General features: G+C 37.5%; 1 protein-coding gene across 1 annotated transcript in view; it reads right to left on the reverse strand.

Moving 5' to 3' along the window:
• The window catches only part of IFT57 (intraflagellar transport 57), a 73,480-nt gene extending 66,822 nt beyond the window's left edge, over nucleotides 1–6,658 (reverse strand). The window contains 3 exon segments of the mRNA NM_001105403.1: nucleotides 1,593–1,711; nucleotides 2,436–2,598; nucleotides 6,341–6,658. Of these exon segments, the coding sequence (NP_001098873.1) occupies nucleotides 1,593–1,711; nucleotides 2,436–2,598; nucleotides 6,341–6,552 (494 nt within the window). The 5' untranslated portion in view covers nucleotides 6,553–6,658.
• Between the last annotated feature and the right edge of the window lie 6,335 nt (nucleotides 6,659–12,993).

The raw sequence follows: 12,993 nt of genomic DNA on the forward strand, positions 1-12,993 counted from the left end.
TATCTTAAAGGCAATGTTTTCCTAGGATTTCTATGTTTTCTAGGGTTTATTTTAGCATATTTAAATATACAAAATAAGCATATACAAACATGTAACTTCTTTGTCACTTACATATCACATAGCTGATATGTAATTCTGATTTTCAATGTTTTTCTAATCTGATTTTCAATGTTCCCTCCTCCTTCCCTCTCCATGTATATATGGTCCCTATAAATTATCCAAATTACAATATGTGGCCAAGAATAAGATATACTAAGAAACAAAGGAAGTACCAAATTAAATAGTAGCTGAAATACTAATAGTTCCTGAATTTAGAATCCACTGGGCAATAAATTTAAAAATTTCTAAAAATTACAAATGTAGGATATCTCATAACTTTTCATAAACTCTAATAAGGAAGTAATGTGGATCATATATACTCATTCTCCATATTGCACTAAGTAGTAATGTTTGAGTTGGAGCATATGCAATTGCCACTCTTTTTTAATTAAAAAATAGATGACTATCTGTAATTTCATATGGTTCAACTTGATGATAAGCTAAGTCAAGTAAGTGTTTAAAAGTATTCATTAATAAAGAGTAGACTGTTTTCCTGAGAGAATGTAATTGAATATACATTAAAATCTGTTGTTGTTGTTGTTTAGTTACTAAATTGTGCCCAACTCTTTTGTAGTCTCATGAACTGTAGCCTGCCAGGCTCCTCTGTCCAAGGGATTTCCTAGGCAAGAATACTGGAGTGGGTTGCCATTTCCTTCTCTAATACATTAAAATATAGAAATAATATATATACCTTTCCAAGAAATTAGTTCTAATTCAAAATCACTGTTTGCTCATGTTTTTACCTAAATAATGCCTTCCACAATTTTTAACCTATCAATAATCTCAGTCTTCAAAAGACAAAATTTATATATTTTCTAATTATAACCTATACAAATTGACAGTTTCTAAATATTTTATTTCCTCATCCATGTGGTCAACATTTACTGGGTATCTATGATATACCAAATGCTATGCTAACTGCCATACAAAGATTTCATAATTTCTAGAAAGAAAGACTTGTACATAAATGACTTTAATACCATGGGAAAGATATGGCAACAGAAATATAAACAAATCATAGATCAGAGAAAGAAGTAATGAACAATATCTAACAGAGTGTTTCTTCAGTATTATTCTTGCCTCGTCACTATAAACAAAGGAAAAAAATCCCACTTGAAATACTCTATTAATTTCCATTTTTTCCTTAAATTTGTAGGCTATCAGTTACTTCCCATGTATATACTATCTTTGTTTGTATCATAAATATATTCAAAGAAATTTCAAAAAAATATACTCAATTGACTAGGATATAGTTATAGTTAAATCTTTAATAACTATATATTTGAATTGGGAAGGGGAACAGTAGAATATCTAGTTTTGAAGATACTAGATATTTCAATTTTGTCTGTACTGACTTTTCTAATTACCTGTGGCATTTTTAGTTTAACGGTCAAGAGGAAATACTTCCTATCAGTTCAGTTAAATAGCTTTGAACAGTTAGAAGAAAAAGCTATGCACATAAAATTACTATTTCCAGGTTGGGTAATTTTTACCTTTTCCAAGTGAAACCAATATATTTTAATGCTTCTTCAGCTAAACAGTCAAGAACATAGCATACATGCTCTCCATAACCCGACTTTAATTTTGAAGGAGGAAAATCTGCAGTTCTTCCCTGAAATACAAAAGATAAACTGGGTATTATTTGTTATTTATATTGCAATGTCAAAATATTTTAAGCAAAGTACTGTTGAATAAATGTATCTCTTCTTGATTCTTCAAATGATTTAAAGTAACTGTAATTACATTGCTTCTCAGAAATCCATCTCTTTAGTCTTCTTTTAAAAATCCATTGGTACATATATACAAAAGGAAAATGAAGATGTTTTATTGTCAAAAGTATCAAATTAAAAGGCAATAGTATCAAATTAAAAGACAATAACCTCATGGCAGCAGAACAAATCACTGATGTTATTAGGGTGAAAAATCAGTAAAACCACTAGGTTGGTATCATACTGTTAAACAACTATGTGAAGGATGAAGTGATTCACTTGTCAAAAATTAATAATGTGTGTGCCAAAAATTCTTACTGCTTGTCCCCAGGAAAAGTCAGAAATGAAAAGCACCACTGCTATCATGGTCTATTAAATCAAAGTTCTTTTTCAAAATACAGTGTTTCAGCTTTCTAGTTTTTAATCATTTTTTAGAAGGTGAACTAAGTATACATAAATTCATCTCTGAGACATATCAACATTAATAATGAACACACACTGAACACACACACATAGTTATTCACAGAGAATTCTTCTAAAAGGCTAGCATTTACGTTGCTGAATTATCAAGATTAAAAATGTCCTAACTTGCAAACATGCAGAAAGAAGGGAGTTGTTTATACTTACAAATGATCGAAGCTCAGATAATATGTTAGATATTATTGCATTAGGATCATCATATTCTTGAGGCTGCTCAAAGGGGCGTCCTGCTTTGTTAATTAACCAAGCAGCAAGGGTGCAAAACATGTAGAACTGTTCCCCGGGATTGGTAGGCAGTGCAAAATAGTGTCTGTTCCAAAACAAAGGAGAACAGAATATGAAATAACAAACAAGTCCATAGTAGTTAAATGAACAAAATCCGAAATTGCCAAAGGATTTTTTGTCCCAATGACTTTAACATCAAAAAACACTCACAATTCATTCTGAGGTTTCTAGTAACCCACCACACTCTTATAGTAAAGATTTTAATCAACAGGATAAGGGCAATTTCTACTGGACACAAAATATTAGTTCAAAGACTTTAACTCAAAAAATGCACTGATGAATGCAGAACTTTGAACAAAATCATGTATGTGTCAGGATAATTAATAAGAGAATATCTCCTGAAATGGTAATTTGAAATTTAAGAGACTCTTGGAGTTTAAAATAAAGATAGTAATGATTATTTACTATGCATTTTTTTTTTTTAATACAGTGTAACTGTTAATCTTTATTTACTGTTTCTAACCTACTCACCATTATAGACAGTTGTTCTCAAATTGGCTGTATACTATATACTGTTCTCAATTGGCTGAATCACTTGAAGAGCTTGTTAAACTACTGCTATCTGACTAAACATTGCTTCTTACCTCACGAATTAAATCAAAACTTTTGGGAGTGAAGTCTGGAGTAGATATGTTTCAAAAGCTTCCTAGATAGTTCTAAGGTTCAGCCAGGATTAAGAACCACTGCCTGTGTATATCCCAGTCTAACAAACATTTGTGGACTTTAGGTTAAAGCCCCTAGCCTCCTAAAAACAGCCCTCTGAGGACCAACATGATTCACACCTAAACTTATAAGGAATAAAACCTGCAAGCCACAGCATTTGTTACTTTGATCAAAGACCTTATTTTGCTTTTATGTGAAGCTATTACTATTGTTTATACTTAGATTTATAGATACTATAACTATTTTTCATAAGCAATCTATTCCTTCTTGATTTTTTTTTCCAGTTTTTTTTCCTTCCCAATTTTTTTTCTTGCAGGATAAGTTTAAATGTTCTGGAAAATAACAGCTGGGAGGGAAAAAAGGTCATGAAGTCCTTCCAAGTAGGTATATGTTCACCCAGTACTAATAATTCATTTTTTTTTTCCTTATTAGCTGATAACAACTCCAGGACAGAGGAATGGATACTGATAGATACTGTAGACCCAGGACAGTTCAGTTCAGTTCAGTTCAATAGCTCAGTCGTGCCCGACTCTTTGCGACCTGATGGACTGCAGCACACCCAGGCTTCCCAGTCCTTCACCAGCTCCTGGAGTTTACTTAAACTCATGTCCATTGAGTTGGTCATCTGTCAGACCCTTCTCCTTCCAACCTCAATCTTTCCCAGCATCAGGGTCTTTTCAAATGAGTCAGTTCTTCACATCAGGTAGCCAAAGTACTGGAGCTTCAACATCAGTCCTTCCAATGAACACACTGGACTGATCTCCTTTAGGATGGACTGGTTGGATCTCCTTGCAGTCCAAGGGGCTCTCAAGAGTCTTCTCCAACACCACAGATCAAAAGCATCAATTCTTTGGCACTCAGCTTTCTTTATAGTTCATCTCTCACATCCATACATGACTACTGGAAAAACCATAGCCTTGACTAGACAGACCTTTGGTTCTCAAACTTAAGTGGGTATCAGAATCACCTGGAAGGCTTGTTGCAAAAGCAGACTTCTACGCCTCACCCTCTAGGATTTCTGATATATTGGACTCAGGAAAGGGCCTGTAGGATTACACCTCTAATAAGTTCCCAGGTGATGTTGATGTTCCTAATCTGTTGACCATACTTTGAGAACCTTTAGACTAGGATCCTCCTCCTCCTCCTCCTAAGTCGCTTCAGTCATGTCCAACTCTGTGCAACCCCACAGACAGCAGCCCACCAGGCTCCCCCATCCCTGGGATTCTCCAGGCAAGAACACTGGAGTGGGTTGCCATTTCCTTCTCCAATGCATGAAAGTGGAAAGTGAAAGTGAAGTCGCTCAGTCGTGTCTGACTCTTAGCGACCCCATGGACTGCAGCCTACCAGGCTCCTCCGTCCATGGGATTTTCCAGGCAAGAGTACCGGAGTGGGGTGCCATTGCCTTCTCCGTAGACTAGGATATCTCCATGCAAATCCATGACTCAAAGTACCCTCCAGAACTTCTGAGGAAATAATAGAGATTGTTATCAACAGAATCTTAAAGCCAATTTATTTTTGTTTGAAAAATATACTTGGAGAAAAAAAACACATTTTTATTAACAGAAAATGTTGATTGTTTATATTACACTATTCATTTAAGTAATAACTTCCAATCTTACAATTTATATCATGGATCAAGCAACATTATTTCTTCCTCTAACTTTTCTATTATGGACTGGCTTAGCAATATGGGCAGCCTACATGAAGCCAACATTATCTTCTAATGGAAGTTACTGGAAGAGAGTAAGGAATTAAATTTAAACTGTCAAGGTAAATAATTTGAACACAAGGAAAGACGAAGTTTGAATAGTTTCTTCTATCCCTGTCTCTCCCTCTTCCATTTGAAAGGACTCTGGGGTTTTTACTCTGTTAACTGATCAATGACAGAGCCTTCTGAAGACATTCCAAGACAGTATACAGCTCTGTGGTCTACTTGGAAATCCGTATAGATAACATTTCAAGGGAGGTAACCCTGTTGGTGTTGACTGGATATTCGTATAAACTTTTTAAAGAGTGATAGAGCTAACCCTTATCTGTAAGTTTTGAATTCATAATGTTTCTTCCCATGTACAAAACCATTTTTTTCCTATGGAGTTTTTTTTATTTTGCGTTGGGGGGTGTAAAGGAAAGCAGACGTTTTATCATGATTTTTGCTTCAGCAATTTTGGGACAGATTAAAAGTCCTAGAACTCTGGAAAAAAAAAAAAAAAGAAAATAATTTGAGCCTAGGTATAGCCATTTAGAGAAAGTACTACAGATTCTTAAACTAAACTGCCTCTTACACAATTAAACAAACACAAAAATTTAATACAAAAAAAATAAGTATTAATGTGAAGGAAACTACAAAGTTTATGAGGCCTATCACTAGGCTACACTAATTTAAAGAGAAAGTGCTGGCTGTCCATCATCTTCAGCAACCAATAGCAGCCGCGGCTTCAGAATATGATGGACTTTCCCCCCAACAGAACAGAGCAGAACTTCAGGTTCTATGAAAAAGAGACAATTCCATTGTCACTTCATTTGTCTTGTTCACTTCTCAGTTTCCAAAAGTACTGTTACTGCAAAGACAGAAGTCTTTTAAAAGACGGCAATTAGTGAACAAGTTTACTAACCACTTATAAAATGCACAGGTAGGTGTCCGGTACGAAAGTTACAAGTTGTAGGGACAAATTCTCGAAAAGGAAAACAAAAACTAGAAATAGATCTAAATTGATTATGGTATTCATCTTTGAGGATGAGATCATGAGTGATTGCAGTACTTTTTTTACACATTGTAAGTTTTCTGAGTTTTATAAGAGGTTGTTTTATTATATTTACAATCAGAAAAAAAAAAGCTTGCGTTTTATGAAGCTGCGTGAGTGCTCTAGGCAAGCTGCCTTCCAGTCCTTTTCTGAAGTTCCAAAACTTTACCCTCCCTACAAAAATACCAAGTCTAAACTCCGTGAGCAGTCCGGACCTCCGTCGCCAACTTTGGGGTGAAGTGCTCTTTCCTGCGTGGGAAGACAGAGGCAAGTGCTTGGTAACCCGCGCTCCCCAAAGGTCGGAGGAAGGCTTCTCCCCAGGGCCCAGCCACATCCAGGCGCTCGGGGGACGAGGGCACCCACCTGGACGGGGGCTTCAGGTTGTTCTTCCGGAGGAGATCCTCCTCATAGCGGAGCAACTTCAGCTTCTCCACCAGGTCCTCCATCACCACAAACATGTGGTAGGCCGCGCCGGGCCCCCGCTCCACGACCATCTCCCCCGCTCCTTCGCCGCGGGACCGAGACACCTCATCCTCCAAACCCGACGGGGTGACCACGGCGGCGGCGGCTGCCATCACGGAACAGACCGAAAGAGCACAGCGCTAGCTCTGACCCAGAGACCTCCGCGGCCTGCGCTGGCGCAGCCAGGACCAGCGCGGCCGGTTACCCAGGCGACCCGGGCACACCAACAACAGGAAAATTAGACTCCGCCCCCTTCCCCCGCTCCAACGTTCTAAATTTTCTCCAACCAGGGCGGGCTTCCTTGAGGGCGTCACGTCTGGCTCCTGCCCCTTCCCCCGCCCCTTCCCCCGCCTCTGGAGAGGCGGAGGCTGAAGCAGCCCCGCCCCATAGGCGTGGCGTTCTCCTAGTCACATTGGGCCACGCCTCCTACCGCTTCATTTTAAAGAGTGAGGGTCAGCGGGCGTTCCTGTTGTGCTTTCTTGATGGTCCTTAGGAGGCTCTAGGAGGCTTGGAACGGTCATCAAGGGCCTCTGAGTCGGCGTCTGAGTCAGCTGGTAGCAGATAAAAAGATTAGAGAGAGAGGGAGGCGTGCAGTATTGAAGGCTACCATAGCCCGCTGGTATCTTTTTAATTTTTCTTTTCAAAATTGAAAGTTTCCACAGATGTAAAGATAGTCGGTATTATAGGTTTCCCTTTACTTCAGGAGTTTTCCAAAGAGAATTTTCCTTATTTTTCTTAATCTGTCTCTCATTCTGGAATGCAATATTTGATTTAACAGTATATTGCAAGATTTGAAGTATTATAATTCTCTGCTGTTATTCCAGGGATGGGAAAAGTTATTGGTTGGGAGGGGAAGAAGAAAGGCAGAGGATAAGCAGAAAGGAGGCATAGGAAAGGGTTTGTTGTACCTCAGAAACAAAAATTCTAAACTCACATCTGCTGCTTAATCTTTCAAGGCCATTACATGTTGTGTAAAGTTTTGGGGTACCTTGTTAAAATAACAAAGGAGATAATCTTGAGAGGAATCCCCTCCCCTGTAGCTCTAAGTGTGGCTAAAGACAGAATGTCACCACTGTACTGTGCAGCTGTTGACCTGGAAAATACCAATACAAGGAAGGAGGCATAACTGACTGCTTTACAGGTCTCAAAAAAAGCTTGTGTATCAAGCAGTTTTCCTACCAGCTATATGAAAAATCAGGTAAGTGGTAGATGCTGGGGGTTTCCTGGGAGATGAAAACTTTTGGCAAGAGATTGAAACTATGTGTTTATGTGATTTTTGATCTCTGTACTTTTATCTGTTACTAGAAAATACAGAGGCCCATTTTTTGACAGAGCTGAAGTTTGAAATTTATTTGTAGTATCTTTTTGTTAGAAAAATGGGCAGAAGAGCACTTCTCATTTTTATATCAGCCTAGACCTAACCTGTTTCTGAGATTTATAAAGGATCAGAGTGAAAAATCAGAAAGGCAAATACCTTTACCTACTTACCGAAGAAAGTAAATGCATAAAGTAACTGATTTATGTAGAAAATAGCTCAAAGGGGGAGACCACTTTAAAAATAAATAGCATTGTTTGCCTATTGCAGGTCATTAACGGCTGCTTTTAATAAAAATGAGTGGGAACTTTGGATTTGATTCCAACCCACTGCCAAAAGCCCGCTGCCAAATTGTTGTTTTTCTTTTCCTCCTTAGAACTGTGTTTCTCCCTGATATAGACCAACAGCAATCACCACATATGTGGGTAAGGGATATTATGATATGTCTTTGTAACTTTCAGAGAACAAGATAGATGCATAGTCTATTAGGATTGGAAGAAGAGAGTTAAAGCTCAGTCATATGCTTGAGTGACTAAACACAGCACATATCCTTTGAGGTCCTTGATTAGCAAGTAACCTGTGGCTTTTTAAGATGACTCTCAAAACAGTGTCAGACTTTACAGGTAAATTGATTATAATCAAGGAGATAGTCACTTGAAGGCAGACTGCTTACATAAGATATTCTGACATTTTCAGAAAATTATATATAACACTCAGAATGAAACAGTCAAACATTGTTTTCTGGCTGACAAATTCTCCAACAACATATGTATTTTGACTGGGGACATTTGCTGGGGATCGGGGGGGAGAATCTCTCCCAGAACCTAACCATTTCCTTCCCAGGTACAATGCTGATAACACTTTGGCTTGAAACCAGTATGAAGAATTATTTCCCCCTTAATTATGTGAAGAATAAAAAAAAGACATTAAAATATAAACTGTCCACTAGTAACTGTCACAGAAAAAAATGAAACAAAGAAAAAACCACTGTTCAAGGCTGAACATATTTTCCCACAGGGAAAAAAAGATAGGAAAGAATACTCTGAAATAGTATTTCATTTTTATAAGGCCTAGAGATTATTTTTGCTGAATTTTTGTTTACCCACAATAGTTTAACACTTCAAGAGGCCTTTTGCCTGATGGAAGTAGTTCCCTTCACGTGTGTGAGAATACACACTCAAATCCTCCTCCAGCTTTCTCAACCACCCAGAAGTTTGGGGGTACATTTGTGTTAGTATTTTGGCAGGACCTGCTCACTGACTGCGGAGTTAAATAAGAGCTTGAAAAGAGTAGGATGTTGCAGCATGTGAGTACTTTCAAGAATCTTAGAGATTTATCCTTCATTGTATGTGTTTGAGCACAATTAAGAGCTAGGCTTCTAATTTTGACTTTTATTTCTTGCAAACTGTCTGTGAAATGATAGAAGGTAATTTTTAAGGCCCTTAAGATATTGCTGTGAATGGGTTAATCTCTGAAAACTGAAGAGCATTCCAATCAAAGGTGATTTAAGCTAAATGGATTTCCCTGAGAGATGAGCAAAGCTAGGGGTGAAAAGGAGGCGGGTTCAAAGATGGAGGAATGCTTTCCATCTGCATCTCCGAATATAAGAAGTCCTCCAAGAAGATTCAACAGACTTAAAGAACAAAGTTGCTTTGTTTTATAAATGGCTTAGTACCACTCATTCGGGATGTTAAAAACTTAGAAAGCCATTAACTGAATAAAACTTCTTAACCTGATAGAAAGTATTGGCCAAAAATCTAGAAGGAAAAAAGTAACATTTAAATGTGAAGCATTAGGTCAAAACCAAAGTGAAGATATCCACTCTTAAAAACTGTGCTAGAGATCAGAAAATTTACTTAAACCAAAAACCGCAGAAACAAACTATATATAGCACCCAGGAATAAGTCTGTCATGATAATTACAGAGTAATTGTTAAAGGCTTATAAAATCCAAATAGGGATATAATATTCATCAATAAGAAAAATCAGTTATCTTTAACCTATTCCATAAGCTCAGTGTAGTTGCAACTTAAAATTTCATGAGAGCTGATACTGAAACTCATGTAAGAGTAAAAGAAGTGTGAGGAAGAAATCAGATAGTAAGTTCCCTAATAAAATATATAATTTAAAATAATGGCATCTCAGGAATAAATAGAAAATAGCCTGGAAACAGGTGAGTTTATATGAAAATTCAGTATATGATAGGTTTTACCAACTAGTGGAGAAAGATAAACTATTCAATAAATGCTGTTGAAGCTATGGGTTATCTATATGGAAACAAAATTACATCTCTGAATTCCAGCATATAAATTCCATATGGATTGAGGATGTAAATGTGAAATACTTGTAGGATGGTTGCTGCTGCTGCTGCTGTTAAGTCGCTTCAGTCGTGTCCAACTCTGTGGGACCCCATGGACTGCAGCCCACCAGGCTCCTCTGTCCATGGGATTCTCCAGGTAAGAACAATGGAGTGGGTTGCCATTTCCTCCTCCAATGCATGAAAGTGAAAAGTGAAAGTGAAGTCGATCAGTCGTGTCCGACTGTTATCGACCCCATGGACTGCAGCCTACCAGGCTCCTCCGTCCATGTAAGAGTACTGGAGTGGGGTGCCATTGCCTTCTCCATGTAGGATGGTTAGAAGGAAGCAAAATAATTTCAATGTAAGGGAGGATTTTTTGAAGGAAATAAAGAATAAACTTAAATGAGAAACTCTTCAAATTTTAAGAAATTAAATACCAAAGAGGACTCTAAACAATAAAGATAAACTTGTGATCTATTTAATGTCAGTGGATTGGTTCCAAGGACACACAAAGATGATAGATCATTGTAAGGCCTCTGTGCCATGTTGGAGAGTTTTAGAAGTATCCTTTTAGGTCTGGATTTCTTGACCTTAGCATGGTTGACATTTTAGGCTGGACAGCTCTTTGTTGTTGGGAGCTAGTCTGTGCATTGTAAGATTTTAACAGCATCCTTGGCCTCTACCTACTGGATGGCCAGTAGCACCCATGCATAACTGTAACAGCCAAAAATATCTCTAGACACTGCCTGCTGGCCCCTTGGTGACAGTAGGCCCCTGGTTGAGAACCACTTCTCTGGATACATGGGTTGAAACAGCTAGTGCCTTTATAAAAACCAGGAGGGTAAAGGTAACTGAGTGGCTGAGTGACGTGTACATGTGGTATGGGGAATGGCGATAGTGAACTAGAAAACTCAGAAACCATCTCAAGGAGGGAACGTTTTTGTCATATAGGAATTCAGCTCAATTTTGCTGTGTTTTATGATTTTACAAGGATCTGAACTTGGGTTTGTATGTCACTGAGATCCTAATGATTTTGGATCATTAGGATCCAAAATCCTGTGACCTAACACAGAAAATATTATTTCAGGGGCTACGTTAGTTGTTCAATATATTTGATTTATTAATGCATTGAAGTTCACAATGAGAAGCCTTACTCTTTTGATATTCAAATCTTATTCAACTTGTAAGTACAGTAAATTTGTTACAGCAGAGTTTAATGAGGGGATTTACAACTTAAATTCCTATAGAGGTATTAAACTGTAAGAAACATAAGCTTATTACATTGTTTTGATATTATCTGACAAACTATTGCAGATGCTATAAGATCTCCTGAATCTAAAAGTAAAAAATGGGAGAGGAGGGAAATAAGTTCTATTAAATATTCCAATACTGTTTGTAAAGGTAGGTGTCAATGTAAACCAAAAGTCTAAATCGGTTACTCAGAATCTCAAGTCTGTTTCTCTAACAGGCTAAACTTTGAAACATTAGATACTTAAATATCAAAGAAGCACGTATTTTTATTTAACGTAATTATACTACTGTAGGTTTGACTCTCTTCATTACTTACCCCCTTGGCAACTAATCATCCCTACCTGAACCTGTGAAATTTCCCATCCAGTGTACCAATTTCTGGGCCAGAGATACAAGAGATTCTTGCCCCAAACACCATAGGACACAGCAAGTCCTAACTTGCTGTAACAAACTCCCTAACTTAGAAGTGAATAGTTTTGTAACCCATTTCCCTGGATTTACTTCATTTTTTTTAGTTCTCTACTAAATGGAAGGAAGTCTTCTAACTCCAAGATTATTAATCTAATTATTAATTAGGATTAATTAACTGTTTCAGCTAACTTTGGCTTTCAAGATAGATAAATGTCATCCAATTACATTCTGTGTATTTCAAGATTTTGTTCCCTGGTTTCATTTTCTTGGAGGAGAAACGAAGTGCATGGTGAACTGAGTTCCATTTCCTCCCTCTGTGTAGATGATGGGGGTGTTTATTGAAGGGTTTCACGTAGATATGCATGTGCTGTGGGAGGGGTGTGGAAGATGATTATATTTGCATCTTCGAGTATTCAGGCAATATTGTAGAGGAGGGACTACCGATTTGGCAATTTGAATAGTCAGGTGAGAGATGGTTCTGAACTGGGATGAGGGGCAATTAGAATAGTGAGAAAATGATAGTTAAATATTTGGAAGGAGATTCAACAGAACGTAGTAACGGGCATCATGGTATGTTCCCTGGGGCACAAATGTCTCCATAGGATGTATCCACTGTGGGGCAAGAAGCCCTTTATACCCTTTCCTCCCTGATTCATTGGCTGTAGGCTGTCCACATACATCTCTGGGTGGGGTGGCGTCTATTGGCAAGGGTAATTTTCTGGAAAAGAATGCAGCTGTGAACACTGAGCCCCAATATTCATAGCAACTGGGGAATGCACTATCAATCTGGTGAAAAGGGATGTGAGCAAGCACTGGCAACTTTTGCTGCAATAGTTGACATTAAAATGCAACATTTCTGAATTTCTTATGTGGTTCTGAAGTAGTGAAGAGGGTCCGAAGCTTTTTTTTTTTTTTTTAAAGTCTGCTAAAGATTGATCAGCTATAGTATATACTGTTAGGTGGGAAAATAGGTAAGTAACTCTGCAAATATTGAAACATTCATTCTGGTTTTTTGATATAGCGTTCTATTGCATCATATATGTTAGTAACACTTTAATATATATTGGGTACTAACAAGAAGGATTGATTGGATTTGTCAGAGTTTTGAAGGTTAAATAGAAATAGGTTTATTCTTTAAGGTCTAGATTGAGATGATTCAATTTATTTTACAGTCTGGGACAGCATCTTTTCTCTCAAGGAAAAATTAAATTCAAGATGGAGATTAAATAACAAATGTCATAAAAAAATCATTCTTAACGGGGGTCCCTAGAGCCTAATA

This window comes from Bos taurus, chromosome 1, assembly GCF_002263795.3.
Source record: "Bos taurus isolate L1 Dominette 01449 registration number 42190680 breed Hereford chromosome 1, ARS-UCD2.0, whole genome shotgun sequence".
NCBI classification, from domain to species: Eukaryota; Metazoa; Chordata; class Mammalia; order Artiodactyla; family Bovidae; genus Bos; species Bos taurus.